Source organism: Cannabis sativa, chromosome 1 (assembly GCF_029168945.1).
Source record: "Cannabis sativa cultivar Pink pepper isolate KNU-18-1 chromosome 1, ASM2916894v1, whole genome shotgun sequence".
Classification (NCBI taxonomy): Eukaryota; Viridiplantae; Streptophyta; class Magnoliopsida; order Rosales; family Cannabaceae; genus Cannabis; species Cannabis sativa.
The window spans coordinates 42,610,191-42,632,535 of record NC_083601.1 but is presented as its reverse complement, the minus strand read 5'-3'; the positions used below and the strand labels follow the sequence as shown (position 1 = coordinate 42,632,535).

The 22,345-nt window shown below is 32.8% G+C and overlaps 4 protein-coding genes across 4 annotated transcripts; 2 read left to right on the top strand and 2 right to left on the bottom strand.

Annotated features, from left to right (window-relative positions):
* The first annotated feature begins 1,526 nt into the window (after positions 1–1,526).
* On the top strand, positions 1,527–4,288 carry LOC115707284 (pollen receptor-like kinase 3). The gene is made up of 2 exons (XM_030635196.2): positions 1,527–3,154; positions 3,238–4,288. Exons 1-2 carry the CDS (start codon positions 1,765–1,767, stop codon positions 4,026–4,028), a joined length of 2,181 nt encoding a protein of 726 aa, XP_030491056.2. The 5' UTR covers positions 1,527–1,764; the 3' UTR covers positions 4,029–4,288.
* Positions 4,289–10,715: 6,427 nt separating this feature from the next.
* Positions 10,716–15,090, top strand: LOC115707117 (exocyst complex component EXO70A1). The gene is made up of 2 exons (XM_030634972.2): positions 10,716–13,004; positions 14,377–15,090. The coding sequence occupies exon 1, from the start codon at positions 10,914–10,916 to the stop codon at positions 12,768–12,770; it is 1,857 nt and encodes a 618-aa protein (XP_030490832.2). The 5' UTR covers positions 10,716–10,913; the 3' UTR covers positions 12,771–13,004; positions 14,377–15,090.
* Positions 14,708–17,628, bottom strand: LOC115707118 (uncharacterized). The gene is made up of 5 exons (XM_030634974.2): positions 17,106–17,628; positions 15,881–16,799; positions 15,570–15,665; positions 15,301–15,437; positions 14,708–15,091 (listed from the first exon to the last, which is right to left on the bottom strand). The coding sequence occupies exons 1-5, from the start codon at positions 17,297–17,299 to the stop codon at positions 14,932–14,934; spliced, it is 1,506 nt and encodes a 501-aa protein (XP_030490834.2). The 5' UTR covers positions 17,300–17,628; the 3' UTR covers positions 14,708–14,931.
* A 706-nt stretch (positions 17,629–18,334) lies between these two features.
* LOC115707364 (sm-like protein LSM1B) lies at positions 18,335–21,724 on the bottom strand. Its single transcript, XM_030635305.2, has 6 exons — positions 21,628–21,724; positions 21,104–21,531; positions 19,965–20,033; positions 19,765–19,880; positions 19,568–19,630; positions 18,335–18,672 (listed from the first exon to the last, which is right to left on the bottom strand). Exons 2-6 carry the CDS (start codon positions 21,162–21,164, stop codon positions 18,595–18,597), a joined length of 387 nt encoding a protein of 128 aa, XP_030491165.1. The 5' UTR covers positions 21,165–21,531; positions 21,628–21,724; the 3' UTR covers positions 18,335–18,594.
* Between the last annotated feature and the right edge of the window lie 621 nt (positions 21,725–22,345).

Below are 22,345 nucleotides of genomic sequence, written 5' to 3'. Positions count from 1 at the left end.
GCAAAATGTAATGAAAAAAGCTTCCATCAGCTCTTTTAAATTATATATATAATAAAAATATACTCAAATTAATACAACTTGCTTTACATGTAAAGAATGAATAAGTGTTTTTTCTATGTTTATTTTAATAATATATAAATAATATCAAAATTATTATTATTATTATTATTATTATTATTATTTTTGATTCAAAATTATTATTTTATTAGTGTAGAAAATAAAAATAATATTAATTTAATGATGTGGATAAAAATATTTAAAAAAATTAATGTATTAATGTATAATGTATTTTAAAAGTGTGTTTTAAAATAAAGAGAATAAAATTTTAATAATGTATTTTAAAAAATAAAGTAGAAAATTGTTGGGACTTAGAGTGGTTTTAAAACAAGAAACGTCAGGTGATTCATTCATATGTGATGCCCAACTAACGTGTAGGGTGCAGGACCATTGATTCGTTCTATTCATAGGCCCAGAAGACAGCCTATGTGGATTGGGATCCATGGGCTCCATTCTCATATGGGTTATGAGATCAAAAATCTTTTAGAAAAATGTCACCAAATTTTGCATAAGGGAACACATAATAAGATTGAATCACAACGTAATCTTGCATAAGTATAAAATGTAAATCATAGCACGCCGCATCACACACTTGGGACATGAATCATGATCGATTCAAGTAAAATAATACTTTCTTTCAAAAAAATAAACAATTCTTTGGAGATTTATAGCTACATATATATAGAGAATGGAATCCTTAATTTAATTTAGATTTATATTGAAATTGCTTTAATCATATAAAACTGTTTTATGATGAATTAGTGATGGCTAAGTCGGGTAATTTGTTGGTATAAGTGTTCTGTATTTGGCTGAAATAGTTCGTATAAAAGAAGCGTTAAGCTGTGAGATTGCTTTGTAGCCGTCTAACCTATTCGAAATTCATTACTCATATTTTTTTTTTCTTTTGAGGTTATTATAGAAGATTGTCGTAAACCTTCTAACATAATTGCTAATAGTCTTGTTAGAGCATTTTTTTTTTTTACAAATCTAGTGTAAGAGAGGTGATGTTCTTGTTGAGGTACAATCTTTTTTTTTTTTAATAAAAGTTCTGTTTTTTTAATAAAAAAAAAAATGAAACTACTTTTAGAAAAATGACACCAAATTTGTAAGTAGGGAACACTTGTTAAATCGGACATGATTCAATCACAATGCAATTTTCAATAGTTAATTTTTTCAGAATAATCAACTAATAATTTTCAATTAAATCGTGAAATCTAAACAACATTGTTTCTTTTGTTTTTCCTACCATTTTAAAAATAAAAAGAAAATATAAAAAGCCGAATCATTAATCCTACCAGGTTGGGACAAATATAGATACTAACTTTTGTTAGAAAATATATTTTATTCTAGAAAGCCAATACAAATTATGTATATACTAAGTTAGGATTCTCTTCATCTTAATTGAAACCCCACCAAGTCATCAATACACAAAAACAGGTTAATAAATGCTAACTGTCTTAACGGTTTTTTAAAATCTGACTCATTCAAACCTCTGCAAACGGCTCTTTCTCTTATCTCTATGGCCAAGAAATTTTAAGCCATTTCTCATTCTGAGGCTGTCTCCTCTCTGGACCAAAAAAGAAACCATCAATGCTCACTATGCAAAGAGCAAATCCAATTAAGCAGAAAACCAAAAATGTGTTAAAACCAAAAAGTTACAGACAAAATTATTTACGGCACCAAAAATTGTAAATTTCCGGTTAAGTAATGGCCGTAGATTGGCTTCTTCTCCGGCCGTACTTACTGTTTTCATTCACTTTGATTGGGCTGTCTTCTATGACAAATTCCATGAGCGAATATGATGCTCTGCTTAAACTCAAAAAATCATTCACGAACACCATCGCTCTTAATTCCTGGGATCCAGGCTCATCACCTTGCGGCGGAAGAACACAGTGGAAAGGTGTGATATGTTACGACGGCATTGTTACCGGTCTTCGCCTGGAAGGGTTTGGTTTATCAGGGGCAATAGATGTCTCTGCTCTTGAAGCTTTAAAGGGTCTTCGAAGTATAAGCTTTAGCAACAATTCGTTTTCTGGTCCCATTCCTGATTTGAGTAATTTGAGTCATTTAAAAGCCATTTACCTTTCTACTAATAAATTCTCCGGTGAGATTCCGTCTGAGTATTTTGCAAGAATGGATTGGCTTAAGAAGTTATGGCTTTCAAATAACGAATTCACGGGCAATTTACCCTTTTCCTTATCTAATCTCACAAAACTTATCGAACTTCATTTGGAGAACAATCAATTTAGCGGAACCATTCCTAATTTCGACATACCTTCTTTATTGGAACTCAATTTATCTAACAACGAATTAGAAGGCGAAATCCCAGAAAGCTTATCGAGATTCCAACCAAGTTCCTTTGCCGATAACCCGAATCTTTGTGGGAAAATGCTTAGCAATAAGGAGTGTAGTAGTCAAGACAAAATCGATCTTGGGATAGTAAGGTATGAGGAAGATTCAAAGAAGATTATCGCCACCGCTGTAACTTTTGTGGCTGTGATTGTTTCTCTAATCATTTTTATCATAATTCGTTCGAAACGTAAAGGGAAAGAAGATTTTGACAAGCTTGGTGAAGATAGCACAGAGCATAATAATAGTAATAATAATAATAACAATAATGCCCCTGTTGAGGTGCATGTTACTACTTCACTAAACAAGAAGGAAATGGATTCTGCTCCAGAGACTGAATCGAGCCCCTCTTCAAATCTTAAAGGAGGGTCTGATTCTAACCAGAGAGGTGGCCGGGGAGGCGCGGGCGCGGCTGCTGTTCCTGCAGCGGCGGAGATAGTGATGGTGAATGAGGAAAAAGGGGTGTTTGGGATGCCGGATTTGATGAAAGCCACGGCTGAGGTACTAGGGAATGGAGGGCTTGGATCGTCTTACAAGGCTGTGATGGCTAATGGGATAGCTGTGGTGGTTAAGAGAATGAGGGAAATGAATGTTAAAGGAAAAGATCAGTTTGATGCAGAGATTAGGCGGTTGGGGAAGCTTAATCATTGGAATGTTTTGACTCCTTTGGCTTACCATTATCGAAAAGAGGAGAAATTGGTGGTGTCTGAGTATGTTCCTCATGGGAGTTTGCTTTATCTTCTTCATGGTATGTATGTATGTATGAAATTTTTATGAGTCTTTTCTCTTGGTTAAAATATCAAACATAAAGGTTATTTGAACTTTTTGTAGGTGATCATGGATCTTCACATGTGGAGCTTAACTGGCATACTCGTTTGAAAATTGTGTTAGGAATAGCCAAAGGGTTAGGCTATCTTCACACAGAATTGTCTTCATTTGATTTACCTCATGGCAATTTGAAATCAAGCAATGTACTTCTGGGACCTGATTACGAGCCTTTGATAGTTGATTATGGATTTATTCCACTAATCAACCCAACAAGTGTTAGCCAAGCAATGTTTGCGTACAAGACCCCAGAAGCTACAGAACACAACCATGTAAACCATAAATCAGACGTTTACTGTCTTGGCATCATAATCTTGGAAATCCTAACAGGGAAATTTCCTTCTCAATATCTCAACACAGGTAAAGGAGGGGTTGATGTAGTCCAATGTGTGGCCTCGGCTATATCTGAAGAAAGAGAAACAGAGTTGTTAGACCCCGAAATCTCGAATATTACTTCGAGAAATTCGCTGGGACAGATGGTGAGGCTCCTCCATGTTGGTGCGGCTTGCACCATGAGAAGCCCCGACCAAAGGCCAGACACAGCTGAGGTCATTCGGAGAATAGAGGAGATACAAAGTGAGGGAGGCCAAGAAAGTAGTGGCAGTAGTACAAATAGAGCAATGCAAGTATTGCCATCACTCCGAGATGGTTATGCAGATTCCATACCAACCCCACCACTATCATCATCACTATCACTTGCTGAAAATCATGAACTGAGTTTGAGAGATGATTTTGGTGAGGTTTCTGGGAGAAAGAGACTAAAAAATGGTGACAGTTTTGCCTTCCCAATCTCATAATTTAACTAGTTTGTGTTGTATTTTCATTAGAGGGCAATGCTGATTTTTTGAGTTCTTTCTTGTTATATAATATTATAGCAAATATTCTTTGAGATGAGATGGCTTATGGATCATTATTTTTAGATCGCTTACAAAACAATTTGAACCTTTGTACAGTAAATTTATTCTGTGTGACAATGTATACTTCCTTGCATAAGAAAACAAAAATGTGTCGACATTAAATTATAATAAAATATAATATAGAATATCACATTTTCTCTACTTCCTTGCAATATAGATGACTGAATTGTATACATCATTTCGGTCTTTATATTCGTTGCATTATTGTCGTTTTAAAAGGAAAAAATGTCGTTTTAGTACAACATCATTGTTTCATTTAAAAATATCGTTTACCTGAAACGATTGTCGTTTCAGTAAACAATGTCGTTTTCAGTCGTTTAATTAATTCATTTGATGACAGCTTAAGTATTTTGGCCTACGGTGTTGTCTTTATATTTTCAAATTTTGAGGGGTCTCTCTCTCTTTAAATGCTTGCGTATAAGATTAATGCCTCGTCTATGTTCACACTATTCATTCTACAATTCATTTTAGGGGTATTTAAAGATTGTGTAGTTTCCTCAAAATTTGTCCTTTTCAAAAAGGGAAATTTTGTTAGAAGAAAACAGAGATAGAAGGCCCATTGGTTCAGATTGGATCAGGCCTCTCCAAAATCCCAAGCGACATCTCTTTGTTTTTTTTAGAGGAATTTTGTAAGAGGGGAAATGTTATTTAATTTGCTATGGAAAAAAGGAAGAATTTAATCTATTTTGATTTGGGATTTTCATTAAGTCAACTCTGTTGTGTTCTGTTGTAGATCGTATGCGTCAGACAGCTGGAAAACGCCCTCAAATGAAAACAACAGCAGTATCTTGTTTCTTTAGAACAATATTAATCTAATTAAAAAACTTGTTCATACAGCTGGACTTTACTTATAATCAATTTCTTTATAACTTTTTTTAAATTAAGGCTCACTTTCATAGGCCGCTAATCTGGCACGGAACAAATTTTCACCAAAGCTCTCAATCTTAAACTCTCACTAAAAGACAAGAATATTTAAATTTAATAAAATAAGTAACGACTTATTATCATTATACTCTTATTATCCTTTTAACCCCTTCAAAAACATTGAACCGAGACAATATTTAAACCTTATTATATTTTAATATTATGAGCAATTTCCTTTCTACTATTAATATAAACAGAAAATTAAGAACATATAAAATAAAAGAAAAGAGGAAAAAAAAAACACTCAAAATTTTGGACCTAGTTATGAAGCGTGAGCTTTCATTTCCCAATAATTTATATGCATTTATAAAGTTATATATTATATGAGTTTACAATGTCAATATGCTTACAGTGTTTTCAATATTTATAAGGATAAAGTTATAAAACGTACACTAAGTTTATGTATATATATTGAATTATATACAATTGATTAAACATTTCTTTAAATTGTATTAGCTCAATGGATTTGTTTGATATTTTAGACAGATTGAAGTTAGATTATTTAAAAAACACAATGGCTAGCTTATGAGCCCTAATCTCAAAACATAATGCTGCATTTTTGTGTCAATATATATATAATTGTACATTAATTAATATATATTTATTTATTAAGGTCTTTTTATTTCTTAATATAAAGACCAACTTTTATTTAAGAATATACTTAGGATTAAATAAATTATATTTTAATTGAGAGGTTATAATTAAATAGAATTATACTAAAAATGAAAATAAAAATACCAAAAAATATCAATGTAACAATAAAAAATTATCAATACTATATCATACTAAAATTATTTTAGAGTAAATATAATATTTATACATGTATTAATATTTGGAATAAAATTATTAATTTTATGTGAATAAATTTACAAAATATATGTATATATTTTATTAAGATAATATAATTATTTTTATATAGATGTATATTTTGTTAATACGGGAGTTAAAAAATGTATAATTAATTACAATTTAAAGGTTATATATTCTTATTTATAATCTGTTCAAATTAAAATTTGATTTTTTTATAATAAATTAAAAGTTATATATTTTTAAATAAAATTTTATATTGTATATGCATAAATAAATAATTTATGGCCCTCGTCTCAATTAATTAGCTTGGCTAGAAATTTACACTGTAAATGTTTACAGTGACAGTGAAGTATGAGTAGTTATATATATAATAGCACCCTAAAATCATTGCTTATATTGCACCACTCGTGCAACTGTGAATCTAAATATAATTTAATTTCTCTCTCTAGATTGTTCTTTTATCATCCTATTCATACCATATTTTATATATTAATTAATTAATGGCACACACCATGATCCATACAAAAAGATTCCTAAATATTAATACAAAAAAATATTCATTTAAATATTAGATATGAATTATATACTGCACAAAATGTGCCTTGGGTTTTGGTAATAATATATCAAGCAGTACTTTACATAATATGCTTTCACATAACATGTACAAATCTATGTATAAATTTCTTTTCTTAGGAGGGAAAAATCATTACAAAATAATATTCGTATGGCCAATTTCGATGCTTATATTGTAAAGATTTTTTCAAATAAAAATAAAAGATTATTACCGAATATTGTTATTATAATTTTGCGTACGTGCAAGGCTTGCATGCACGTGAATATTGGTTAAATAAGGTAACACATTAATTAGATATTAGTTGACTTGATAAATATATGTTTAGGTTATTTTGAGGATATGAATGAGAGGCCAACTTAGTTTTGCCTTTGCAAAGGGTTTACCTTATATATAAACATGAGAATATGGGTTAAACATGAGAATAGTAATGTGTGATGTCACGGGGTTCAGTGATCTGTAAGAAAAAACATCGAGTAAACTGTGTATAGTTTTGAGAAAGATTATATGTAATGATTTTAAGACTTGTAAATATGACAATGACATTATACAATGAAGATGTCTATTAAATAAATTGATGGGTATGAATGCTAAAACTAAGTGTGATTGACTTAAAAAATAATCTTAAGATAAAGAAAATTTTTCCAAAAAATGTACAAATACACATCCGCCGTATATATTGTGTAGGTACAATTAAAAAAGGGACCTTACCAATTATATATTTTTTTAGTAAGTATATAGTAAGTATAGTGAGCTGAGCATACTTTTCTGTATCATATATAGATAGCTAGTAGCTATTGGAGTATAGGTGGAGGAATGAGGCGAGCAAGAGCCAGGCAATAAGGCAGCTCAACATGTTCTTATTTGCATCCCAATCCTATTATATATTATCATCATCTTATATATTTTTTTGGTACTTTTTGAGCTCAAGTGCTCACACTCAGTTTTGGATGCATAATACATCCCTAGATTCAGAGTGAGAGAGAGACCAGATGTTAAATCTCGTGATATTTTGGAATTTGGATGATAAAGTTTTTAGTTCTTCTTTTTAATATAATGTAGGAGTGTTCATCTGATTCAATTCGAATTATTTACTCATAGTACATTTGATCTGCACTAGGTGGGAATTTTATATTTTAGATCCAATTCAATCTAATCTGCAAAAGTACGAATTGGATCGGTTATTTTATATTGATTATTTTTTAATAGTAAATTATTTAATATTTATAAAAAATATATATTTTTTTCACATAACAAGTAATGAAATAAAATAAACTATTGTTATTTTATGTTTTCAATAACAAATTAAAATAAATAAAATAATAAATTCAAAGGAAAAAAATTTATATGTATAAAGAAATATTTAATTTTATTTTAAATTGTATGTAGAAAAAAAAAATTATATATGAAAATAAAAATATAATTATATTATATGTATTAGACTAAAAAATTATTATTTTCTTTACATTAAAATATTAATTGTATATATAATTTTTTAATTTCTTTTTATAAATATTAATCAACATCCAATTTGCATACGTACAGATTTTGAATTTTTCAATCCAATCCAATCTACACAAATACGAATATCCACACTTTGCGGATTAGATTGGATTGGATTGGATCGTACAGATTGAATTGATTAATCGATTATTTTATAAACACTCCTATAACGGACCCTATATTATAACTTGTGCTATATAAATGAATAACTATGAAGAATAAAACACCATACTAACAAAAGAACCACTAGTGTTTATAATATCTTGTATATTGCATGATCATGTCAAGAAATAAAAAAGAACCATTATAATTGTTACCATATATAAAATGTACCTTACCATACACTTACTTATTCTACTAGCTTAGTTATACATTTCACATTCTAACAATAATTTATGCAATCCTTCTATGTCAAGTCATGCAGGATTTTACAATCAATATTTTTATAATCGTTTTATGGACAGTTTTAACCAAATTAATATACATAGTAGTAGTACATACTAACAAATAATACAGAGTACAGTCACCCCCTTACAAATGGGGCAATTGGCGGAGCGTGTGGCTGAAAACGGCGTCGTCCTTTACGAATCTAAGGTTTAGTAATTTTTGATTTTTTCTTTTTGGTTTGAGTGGCCCAATTATATGAGTAGAGACTTTTTTAGGGGTTGAATGGTGGTGAGAACTATTTGTAAATTTATAAATAAAGCACAACAACACAAACTTTTTTTTTTTTTGTTAGTGGTTGTTTTGATCCGTACATGATGATGATTCATGATTCATAATTTCATATGGCATGAGCCGTAGCATATGAGTTCCAACATAAGCATAGTGTGTCACCCACTAGTGGATTAATGGTTACCGAGGGACCCAACACACCACACCAACATTATCTATTTATGTATATACTATGTTATTTTTCCACATTTATGTCAAGAATTTCCCACAATTTGTTTTGAAACAATAACATAAAAACTAAAATTATGGTGTTTATTTTATTTATTTTTTGTTTATAACATTTTAAATTTTAAATTTTAAATGCAGTTATATTTTATTTATTTCAAATAAAATATATACACCTGTTTTAAACAAAAATAATTATTGAAACTCAAAATAATAAATAAAATATATTTAGAACAATAAATATTATTTTATAAATAAATTTTAAAAAACTCTAAATGAAGAAATAATTTAAAACATTTGCTGTAACTTATTTTTAGTACGGTTCGTTAAATTTTGAGTTTTTTGCAGTTAAACTCTCTCAACTATAAATTCAAATTTTCACAGTAAAACTCTTCAAATTACTGCACTGCTTGCAAATTTAAGGTGTCATCCATTTTTTATAATTAATTACCAATGTGTACACTTTTGTATATGTGTCAAATTCATGTTGGTACACTTAATATTATTAAAAATTATTTCAAAATTTATAATATTTTTTATTTTTTTAAATATTTTTATTTTATTTTTTATAATTTTACTTAATTTTAAAATAATTTTAAAAATAATTTTTAAATAATAATATTATGAGTACTAATATAAACGCGTAATGCGTATGAGAGTGTATACATAAGTAGCTCATAGTGACAATTAACAGAATGACACCTTAGTAGTTCAGTAGTTTAGAAGATTTTACTGCTAAAATTTGAATTTAAAAAGTTAAATAGAAGTGAAACCATAGTTAAAAAGACTTTGATGCAAAAAAAACTCTTAAATTTTTTAAAACTTCTGGAATAACTATTAATAAAACTTCTAGAATAACTATTAATACACAATAAGTTAATCAAATTTTTGTCATAAAGCAAGACTAAACCAAAATAATTGTAGCTAGTTAATATGATGTTCTAATTATTTACCAACGCGTTTAGAAGAATTTAGGTGCCTCGGTTTGAATTTAATGCACAACTTTTTACTGTACGGTTATCTACAATTATTCATTTTACTAATACACTACATTTAAAAAAGAAAAAAAAATATGGGTGTAAGTATATGTTGCGGTTGTGATCAAGGAAACTCCCAGTTAAATTATGTCAAAAAAAACTTGCATCGAAAAAAATTACTTTTAAAAGCAAAAATCATCAGTTAACTGACCAAAAAAACACTGTAAAAATTGTTCTGATTTTAGAGCAAACTGTAAAAATTGTTCTGATTTTAGAGCAATTTTAAGTTGGGATTACTAAGCCACTTTTTTCTTATAACTAAAATGCAGTATAAAGTACTTTTCAAAACATCAAATATTTAAGATTCTGTCCACATTTCCAACCGGATAACATATTACGAAAAAAAAGGAAAAATCATTTTATTTTTATTGTATCACTTTTTAATGATTATTCCTCAATACAATAATTTGCCACAATAAAAGGATAAAAAAGAAAAGAAAAGCATAATTAATAATAATAAAAAAGATTCACCTTTAATTTAGAGCAAAATAAAGAAAAACATGGGTGAGGTGGGGGCCTAAATTACAGGAATAAGATTACATTGAAACGCCGGTTAAGTCAAAGCACTCCAATTCCCATATTTTTCTTTCACTCTCTTTTTAATTATAATCTTATTATTAATATTATTATTATTAATTAATAATTATAATTAATCCCAATAATCACGAAAACACTATTTACTTATTTACTAATCCCTCCATGTTGGACATTACACAAATCCACGGCTCCCCCAGCTGCCTTTCTAGACTCTTGCCTATTTTTTTTTTCTTTATGAAAAAAATATAATTTATTGAAAATACATATATAAATAAATAATAATATATACCGTTTCTATTATTTTTTTTGAGTGTTTTTAGTTTTTGAAGACGAAGAAGCTGAAGAAGACGACGACCACCACCACCACCGGAAGAAAAGGGAATTACTTTGGTTGAATTCTGTAATTAATTCTGTTTCCATTTCTCTTTTCTTCTTCTTTTTTTTTTGGGTATAAAAATTGAAAATAAAAAATTGAATTTGGCTATGGAACCGCCGGAGGATGCGAACCTAGGGTTGGATGAGGCGGAAGAGATTATCTTGCGGTGGGATTCAACGGCGTCGGAGGAAGCTAGGGAGAAGATGATCTTCGAAGGGAATCGAGATGAGGTCGATCGTTACTTGCTCGCCGTCGATCAAATCCAACGGTCAATTTCTTCTGTTTCTATCTCCGATGACCAGGCTAAAGTCAACTCTGCTATTCAGATCGCCATGGCTCGACTTGAGGATGAGTTTCGTAACATACTGTTGATCCATACTAGCCCTATTGAGACTGATACACTCACGGATCCGAGTTCTTCGATTCACTCCTCTGTTGGAGCCGCCAGTAGTAGTGTTGGTGTTGGTGATGGTGATGGTGGTGTTGATTATGAGGAGGACGGCGATGAAGATAAAGATGATGATGAGTTGCTTCGGAGAGGGGATTCCAGTAACAGTGTTAGTTATAGGTCTACTAGTAGTATCCGTGAGATCGATCTGATACCTTCTGATGCTGTGATTGATCTTCGGAGCATCGCTGAGCGTATGATATCGGCAGGATACTTGCGTGAGTGTATTCAAGTCTATGGAAGCGTGAGGAAATCGACAGTTGATTCGAGTTTCAGGAGGCTTGGAATCGAGAAGCTTAGTATCGGTGATATTCAGAGGCTGGAGTGGGACCAGCTGGAGACGAAGATCAGGCGATGGATTAGAGCCGCCAAGGTATGCATCAGGATAGTATTCGCGAGCGAGAAAAAGCTCTGTGAGGAAATCTTTGACGGTGTTGGTACTGCTATTGATGATGCTTGTTTCATGGAGACCGTCAAGGGTCCAGCGATTCAGCTTTTCAACTTCGCGGAGGCTATAAGTATCAGCCGAAGATCACCGGAGAAGTTGTTCAAGATTCTCGACCTTCATGACGCTTTGATGGACTTGATTCCCGATATTGATGTTGTGTTCGAATCAAAATCGTCAGAATCGATTCGGATACAGGCGGCCGAGATATTGTCTAGGCTGGCGGAGGCGGCGAGAGGGATATTGTCCGAATTCGAGAATGCCGTGCTCCGAGAACCGTCGAGGGTACCGGTCCCCGGTGGGACAATTCACCCCTTGACGAGGTATGTAATGAATTATATAAGTTTGATATCTGATTATAAGCAGACACTGAATGAGTTAATTGTGTCGAAGCCTTCGACTGGTTCACGGTATTCAGGAGATCCAACAACCCCAGATATGGAGTTTGCAGAGCTGGAAGGGAAGACCCCTTTGGCTCTCCATTTGATTTGGATTATTGTGATTCTGCAATTCAATTTGGATGGCAAGTCCAAGCATTATAAGGATGCGTCTTTAGTCCATTTGTTCATGATGAACAATGTTCATTATATTGTTCAGAAGGTGAAAGGGTCTCCAGAATTAAGGGAAATGATTGGAGATGATTATTTGAGGAAGTTAACGGGGAAGTTCAGGCTTTCAGCTACTAATTACCAGAGAGCAACTTGGGTAAGGGTGTTGTATTGTTTGAGGGATGAAGGTCTGCATGTGAGTGGTAGTTTCTCTTCTGGGGTCTCAAAGAGTGCTTTGAGAGAGAGGTTTAAAACCTTTAATGCTATGCTTGAGGATGTTCATAGGACTCAAGCAACATGGTTAATTCCAGATTCGCAACTTAGGGAGGAACTGCGAATATCAATCTCAGAGAAGTTGATCCCTGCTTACAGATCGTTCTTGGGACGGTTTAGAAACCATATAGAGAGTGGGAAGCATCCTGAAAACTACATCAAGTACTCTGTCGAGGATTTGGAGAATGCTGTCTTGGACTTCTTCGAGGGGTATCCTATATCTCAGCACCTGAGGAGAAGATCTCAGTAAATGAAGTGAAGCGAGTTTTGCTATTTAGAAGCTAGGGAAACATTCTTTTAATTTTTTGGAGTGTTAGGGGATGCGGTGCTGGTCATTCTGGGTTTTCCTGAGTAATCACATATCTTGAATTTCAGAGTTCAATTGTGCATTGGTTTATTGAATCAAGAGATCATGTTATTATGAAGATCGGGTGCAACAATTCTCCAGATTGGTCAAGTCCCACAGCCTGAATGCTTCTGCCTTGTAAGCATGTTATTCGTTACAAGTTCTAGATTTCGTTTTACTTGTTTATATTGGAATTATTGTATGTGTGTTTTCTTTTACTCTTATTTATATCAAGAAGCAGTTTCCATTAACAGTTCGAAATAACACTATGTCATATCATATGTTAAGCTTTTGATTAGACGACCATTGGAAATGGAATTTAGATAAGTTTTGTCAGTCTTGAAATTTTTTTTGAACAGTTGATGTTCCTTGTATACAGTATTCTTTTTTATTTTTTATTTCCTGTCCTAATTGGATGCATATGAATACTTTTAAAGACATGGAGAAGTAGTCTAGAATAACTTGGGTTCACTTCAATAAAAACAGGAATACTTCAGAGACAATTTTGATAACAGTTCCCGTTCTCATTTTTGATTGTTGACAATTTCACTAAAAGAAGTCTATTGTTGGTTCAATGAATTGTCAGGTGTCTATCAACAGGCACATATCATAGTCTTCGTTTGTTTAGTCAAGTTTATTATGTGCTCATGCTAGAATGTTATGTTGAAATTGTGCTATATACTCCATTATCTTCTCATCTTGAAGCTACAGTTTTGTATCTCTGCAGAATTATGTATTAGCTTCAACACTGATTCTAGAATCCATTCAATAACATATTATGCTATATCTTTTAACGGTCTGAAACAATGTTCAGTAACACAAATCTGGGTTCATTTCATTCATACAAAGAGAAGGGTCTGATTAGAGTTGGTTTCCTTTTGTTTCGACCTTAAGTATGAATGAATTTCTGTTCCCGCAACCAGCTAGCTTAACATGGTCAACTGCTTTGGGCAAAGGATTGGTGGTTCTAGAATTAACATAATTTGACTTTGGGAATGGTTAGTGAAAGATTGGAAAGGGCGAAATAATTATAATCGTCTGATAGGAAATTTTGAATTATGAAGAAAAAAGTCATCTTGCTACTTTATCGATTTTAAACTTGCTTTTGATCTATATATATATAGGCATAGGTTTCGCCTTAATAGTCTTTAATTGTTAGTATTTATTTGAGAGGACTTGTAAAGTCTTAAACTACGGTATATTATTATGTTTCTGGCCTTAGCTAACTGCCTTACTAAAACATTGGAATATTGTTTAGTTGAATTTGCGTTGGGAATATTGTTAAGAGTCAATCATGCATTTGTTCAACGATGCCTGCAATAATTTTAAATGTGATGATGATGCATGTGCCTGAAAACTGGAAATCTTGCAAAATTTCATCAAGGATAAAAGAACCTCCAATTTTGAATATTTCCCGCCCTTAATGAACTAGCCCTTTCTCTATTTGGTCAAATAATTGGGCTAACCTATTCGAGTTTTTATATTTACAGTTATGATTAATAATATGTAGGTTGGGCAGAACCACTCGTCAACTCACGTGCAAGTACGAGGACAAGCCTCAAACCGAACAAATTCTAGAGTCAAATTTTGTTGAAGTTCAGTTAGTTCTTTTTCACTAGCAGAAAAGAAACCCACAACAGAAATCCATTCATAATTTGTTTGTAATGCAGAGTCAGATATAATTATTTAAAGAACCTAATCGTGTGTACTTCGTACGATTAGATAAATCTCTTGAAGGAAAAGAAAAACCATAATCAATTTTCATCAAAGCCAGTTAAAGTCATATTCAAATTCGAGCATGTAGTACATAGTATACATCTAAATCTAAAAGGCTATGGTTCTGAGTAAAGAATTCCATTTAAGCAATGATATATTTTTCTTCATCACAGAGTAACTATTCAATCTATATTAAGTAATAACCCAATGAACAAATAGCTAAGAAAAGTAACATGAACAAAAATGAACAAAAGGCTAAAATGGCACCATCTCAAAGTTGAGTTTTTCCCCTCTTGTATAATAATTACTGAGATGGTATCAATATATCGCAGGCACTGACTGTTCTACATCATTCTGTCTTGTCTTCTTCCAAATCACCATCCACATCTAGAGATCTGGCTTCTGGCACGGGGCGAACATCTTTAGATGGAATTGGAGATGGTTTTATGAGTGTCAAAGACGTATCATCACGGTCGAACTCTTCATTTCCATCATCGGAGTAAGTATACCTATCAAAAGCATAAGACAGCAGAGAGAATGGTATAAATTGGGCATATTGAATAAGAAACAAAAACGAGCCATCTGCATGGAAGTTAATTTTCTACATATATACAGGCAGGATGGCACTTAATAGTTTTGTTCAACAATGAATAACTCGTAGAAAGAGGACAAATGAGAATGATGCATCCTGAAGAAGACGGGATGACGCAGTCCTTACCTCATTGAGTTCTGGGATGGGGCCCAAAGGGCACAGATGACACAGAGAACCGAAAAAGATAGGACTTGCCAAAAGGCAGGGATAATCCAAGCATTTTGCCACTGCTCATTGTAAATATCCTTAGATTTGAAGTAAAGCTGCAATTCCGAAGTTAAAATATCATCAACTGTAAATAAATTTGAAAGCACATATAAACGAACTAAACTACATCATAAGCTAAGCTCGCATTAGAAAAAAGAGCATAGCTGTAAACATTTTGTGTTGACTACCTCATAGCATATCCAACCAACGGAAACAATAACAGCTACTGCCAAAGCGTTTGTGAACTTCCTGTAAATATCTAGTTTAATCAACATTCGCCTGGCCTGGAAAGAAATCAAATTTTGTTAGCAGTATAATTTTTTTCTTTAAAGCAAACTACAGATTCAAGAATTGGGGAAACATAACCAGTATAACATGAGGCCACCAAAATGCATATTAAGTTGGACGCATAAAAAATTCATGTATTCACTCAAGCTCAAGCATGGGAGATAACAGAGCAAAAGATGAACATAAGGTGAAAAGAATTGTAACGAAGTACCTGAAGCTTCTTTAAAGTTGCTGAGAGGGATGAAAATATCCAAAGGATGAAGAAAGCATCCAATACAGCCACAGGAAGAACCAAAAACAATCTTGCCTTTCCAGAAAGATCACTGACTGCACCAACATTTTCTACCATCTCAAGAACTTCAGATGCCACAAAGAAGGTTGCTCCAAGCATAACCACCTTTGATGTAATTCCACCCAAGGTAGGTCTGACAACACCATAACCCATGGACACCATTAAAATGATCAATCGTGCAACAGTACGTTTAATAGCACCAAAGGTGACAGCCCATAGAGTTATCCCGGTGGGCCTGATTCCATTCTCGTTGAATTCTGCATAATCAAAGTACCACAGAGCCATTTCCAACATGCCCAGCGTAATCACTAGAGTAATACAGTTCTGCAGAGGCAGAACTTCTCTCCAAAATCTTGCATACTGTGAGAACCAAAAGAGCCCAAGTAATACAAAAGCAAATGACATGAGCCCATAAAATTTCATAAGTGGTGCCATTCTGCCCGGTAGATATCCATTTGGGTTTTTCCATACAGTTTTCCCCTCTACAACCACATTCTCAAGCCTAACATCACAGTGTATGAAATACAAGTTATACATTCCTGTTCTAGTAATCTCTATGGACTTTGAAGGCAATGTAGTAATTTCTTCATTTACATCAAATGAGACACCAAAAACTTGAGGCCAATCAGGATTCTTAGGTGAGGGGCGGTGAATGACTTCTCCTTCTTTACATACACCCAATTTTGCAAGATCCCCTGTGCAACATACTGCTCTTTGACCCCCGTATGCTGAACCCCCAATTGTTTCCCTATCTTCCACTTCAAAAATAATGGCATGGACCAAGCCTGAGCTAAAATTAGTATAGTCTCTGGCTCTCCGAAATGTTACTTTGTCAAAGCTGGTTTCATCATATGACAAGCAAAACAAACGTTCAATGAGTGCAACTGTGTATAATTTCATACAATCGTATCGGCTTAAACATATAAGTCTACCACAATCCATATGCCAATATGTGTTAATTTCCAGCCTAATTTAAAAGTTTCCTTCCTATATAAACTTGTATAAACTAAGTAAATGAGAGGAGCAAATCAGACATTTTCACTTCGATTTCGAGTCAACAATATCAATTCCCAACCAGAAAATATCAAGCAAAATTCTCAGTTACATAAAAAAAAATAATTAAAATAAAAATCAAGAGCATTACCGTATGAAAGAGTCACCATCAGCAGAAATATCAGTCTCATTGCGACCAGGGACAGAATAGTAAATCCCCTCGCTGCCTCCATGAACAACGAAGGCATTTCCTTTGGCGGCGAATTTGACAGCGGCGTAGTCGTGGACCGAAGCTTCGACACAAACGAAGCTCAAAACAACGAGTAGAGCCAAAACGGACGACATTGTTGAAAAGCGAAGCACAGGAAACCCTATTATTGTACGGAAGATTATGGATCTGAAACGATGAGAAGAGATTGAGAGGAGTGTGGTTTGAGAATGTGAGATCTTCTATAATCTAATAGAACTTGCATATTACTACTCTTACTTAACTTCTTACTAATACTAACTAGTCTTATTATGAGCTCAAGGACAAAAGAGTTGGAAAGAAGAGGGAGAGGACAAGGAGGAGGCAGAGGAATTATCAGCTGCATCGCGTGACGTGTCGATACTTTAATCAGAGCCGTTGTTTTGTTGTAAATGATCATAATGATGAAGTGATTAAATATACGAAGTCAATGTTGTCGGTGTTACAATAACTTGACGTTAAAAGAGCTGCACTGTAAAGAAAGATAGTAAAGCCAGGCCAGCTGCTATCTCCCCTTAATTAATTGTTATTATTAATTGTTTATTGGAAAAAATTAGAGAAAAAAAAAGATTATGTGGTCAATTAGTCAATCGTGCATGTTACTTTCTACATATATTCTTACTGATCAAACTTAAATTATGTTAAAATGCTTCTCAATAGACCAAAATGCTTCCAATAATTTCATCTCTTTTTTTTTTTCTTTCTTTTAATTTTATTTCCCTCTCAATAGTATTACATTGCATAATTTGAGACTCAAACCAGGACCTTCAACACACACGCACCCTCTTATAGCCACTTGAGCTAGCAGTAAATTGTAAATTGTAAATTGCGTAAATGAATATAATACTATCATTACAGAGTTTACCCTATGATTATTTACAGCTTTACTAAAAAATTACCAACATACACAATTTAATGCTTGTTTACTCAACTCACCAAATTAATAAATACAACTGAAATTAATATGTTTGCAGAAGATGGGGGAACACATGAGACTCATGAGTTGGTTGGTCAGAATTTGGAAATTTATAATTGACATTACTAATAAAACTACTAATGAAAATATCTGAAAAAGGTACGTTTATAAACAAGGCCAAAACTAAAAATAAGCTGAAAGAGAAGAAAAGATTCAATGACTAAAATCCATGGATAAATTTTAGGAATGAATGTATTGATTCAGACCAATATTACACAAAAGAAATTTGAAGAATGGTTCAACATTGAAGTTATAATTTGAAAAGTATTTCACCTCTAACAACTACAGATCTTCCTACCAAGCAAAAGTAGTTAAAGAAGAAAAAGAAGAAGACATGGAAAAGAAACACAGCCGCTATAATATTTGCGGACAGAAATGTGAACCAACTACTCGAGGGTCATACTAAACACGCACTCATTAATCCAAATCAAGAAACTCCATCCTTTTTCTCATGGTCCCTTTAAGATCACTAGCCTCCCTTTCAGCTTTCTGTGCCTGCAGAATCACACACCATCAACCACTGTAACCACAAAACTCCAATCATATATGTTCAATTATAAAAACGCCACTCTTGATCTAGTGATAATTCTTAAAAGCCAAAAATGACAAGCTTTCATGCAATGCTGTACAACCAGACATACAGTACTTGGAGATTTAAACAGCATGAGCATGGCCACTAAATCACCAATATGATTACGAAACCACATTTTTTTTTAATAAAACGGAGATTTGATCTAGCCAACCACTTGAGCTCGCCCCAAGTGGCAAACTATAAAATTATAAAACCAGTATTAATAGCATTATCTCTACTGTCAATAAATTTGATCACATAATCAACTTATCAGGAAGATACAACATCGAGTGTTTTTTTATTTTATTTTTAAACTAGGCTTTCCCACCCTCAATGGTACATTTAGGACTAAGAGAAACTATAGTAATGAAACCAACAAGAGACTTGAACTTCAAACTTCGTAAGAACAAACCACATATTTGACCATTTGAGCTACAGCCTACAGCTACAGATCTTGTATGTATCATACAATACTTAAAAATTTTATTTTGACATTTTAAAAGCCTTATTTTCATTGAATGGTGCACCTTTGAGATAATAAGTATGACCTAGTGATAACTAATAAAGAATCTCCTACACATGATATGATACAGTGGAATCAAAATCAATTTATGGGAACATGACAATTTAAGGCTTTTCTCCAATAATCAAGATAAAACTATTTTTAATTCAGGAAAATCAAACACTCCAAACCATTCAGGAAAAGGACACGATTCTAGATATATGACACATTACATAATTTTAAAATAAAACAAACAAACAAACAAACATATTATCAACCAAATTATCATGAAGGAATATAAAATAGTATCACTTTACCCTTTTAATTTCTGCTGGTGAAACACGTGTCATGTGTGGAGGAAGTTCTTCCCTCTCCAAGTCCTACAAGTGCAAAGGTCGAAGTGTAAATCTAAGCACAACACAAATATGCATACCATTCTTTATTTTTAATTTTAGTTTAAAAATAAAAAATGAGAAAAGAAAAAGAAAATGAAACTTATAGATACAAATAATACCAGCTCTCCAATTAGAACAACATTCTCTCCACGTATTACGTATAGACCTAAAGGCATGTCACAGTAAAGTTCACCAACAATGACTCTCTCACATGCACCCTCAAGAACAGCATTGGCTGCATTTGAGAAATATAAACTTCTTTAGTTACTAATAAGATCTTAAAACTTTGATTGAAAAGATGGCATGTTCACATGTGTACCAAATTGATCAAATGATCGAAGTATCCCGAGAAGCTTTCTCCCATCTCTAAGCAGGACAAGAAGTTTCTCTGCAATGAAAGAACACAGTAAAACCACATAAGATTATAATGAGAACAAATAATCATCATCAATTATGGATCAAGGATAATTCATGTTGATATTTCCTACTGCACTACACTGTAGATAGAAAAACAATGAGACAGACTAGCAAAAATAAAAATTGGCACAAACAACATCACCTTTGACCCAATATGTCATTTAAATGCAAATAAGTTTGAATGCACTAGTGAACAAGAAGGTACGTGTATTCTCTTAAACACAATAAGATCCATAATATCACACAGCGTGATCAATCTATAAATGAGGCTTGAAATTAAGGACCTAGGTCAATGAAATGGAAAAGATATAGCTGCACAGCCCGTAGATCATAAATGGAAAGAAAACACGCACAACAGAGCAAATACGAAGGAAAAAAAAAGTGACTATGCATCCATGTTTGGTAATGTAATGACCAAATTTGACAAATCTATTGCTGAACACAGTGTCTAGTAAAAGTAGACTTTGTGAAAACTTTTATTAGAGAACTAACCTTTCAAAAAATAATGTGAGTTGAGCTAAGGGTTGCTCCTGCAACATTAATATTACACTAAGCGACCCTAAAACGACCCTCAGGGTTGGCTACCTAAATTTACAATAAGCGACCATGAGGGTACCTTAATGTAAAGTGGTTATTTTGCAAATTTCACATGTTCATGTTGGTAGTGTGTAAAATTCTCCTATGAATACATCCTAACATACTTATAACGATACACAGATATTTGCGATTCAGATTCGTACTGAAACTATTCTGTCAGTGGCTGAAAATTATCCTTAATTCCAACAACTCAACAACTCTACAATGTATCCGTACTATGTCAGTAATTTACAATATAACAGGTACAAATATAATGAAACTAAGCAGAACAATAATCACTTAATATAAACCAATAAAAGCTCAACAAAACACATTACCAAAAGCGTCAAACTAAAATTGCACTGATTAAAGAGAAAAATAAAACGAAACAATAAACCCATAAAGTGAGTTTATACAAAGCCCATCACCAATCGCAGCAATTATAAGGAAAGATAAAGCGCTTACTGTCAAGATAGCTGGCAAGAGAGGTAGAAAGATGGATATCTTCCGGGCCTGCCCAAGACATTGGTGTCAAGGAGTTCAAACTTTTTCGGTACCGAAAAAACAACCGAAAATTTCAACAGAGACGAAACCAATGGCATTGGCAGCTCAGATTTCAATCTGAAGCCTCACACCAAAACCCTTTAGTCAAATTCCAATAATCCCAATTGATGTCCACTGCCACAAAACCCCACTAAACAAAATAATACAAACTTGAATTAACCTTTTACAAAAAGCCCTATCCTTCTCAGATCCAAAAACCCTGATAAGTCACCCAATTAAGAACTCGAGACTTTTCTCTTCCGGTCGACGGAATTAAGAGGAGTTGAGAAAAAAAAAAGCACTCAGATCCAATCCAGCCGCACCGGAAGAGATTCAAGCAGAAATTCCAACTAGAAAATCAGAAAGAAAATAAAATTAGGGTTTAGAAATTGAGATGGTGAGAAAAATTAAAAGGAGGCATAGAAAAATTGTTTTGGGGTTGTTACTTGTATTGTAGGTGGCTGCTTCATTGCCCGATGGTGTTTTTTCCTCTTCCAATTATTAATATATTTCATCGTATTTTTTTTTTTTTTTTTTTTTTTTTTTTTTTTGACAGTGATTAAAATCACTCATGAATTTACGACGCCCACGTCCATGCCACCGCGCTTAACCTCCTCGAACCAAAGGATAGCTCATCGTTAACAAGCAGCATGCTTTGCCAACCATGGGCGCTAAAATCTTAGAAAGCGAGCCCCATGGGACAAAAATCGCCCCTAAATTTAGGCATAATAAAGCTATAACATCTTCAAAACAACGCTCCTAACTCAATAAAATAGTTCCACTCAAAAAACATCAAAAAACGATAAAACTTTAATTAGAAAACTATTCAACCGAAGAGAATCAATAACCACCAAGACTAGCAACAGACTTCCCTGTAAAAACTGAGCCCAACCAAAGGGATTACCCTTTGGCTAGTAACAACTAAATTATAGCATTCTACTTCATAACCTTCATAGGATCTCTATTCCTTGTTTTTACCCTTTTAAAATCAAACATAAATAAAAAATTTCCTTTTAATATCCATTATTCCTTAAATATTCAAAATATTATATACTAATTATTTCATTTTATCTCTTAAAAATATTACTTATTTATAGACTAAAACATGTTAAAATCCTTAATAAGTCAAATTATTTATTATTTTATTTACAGCGTAAAACATAG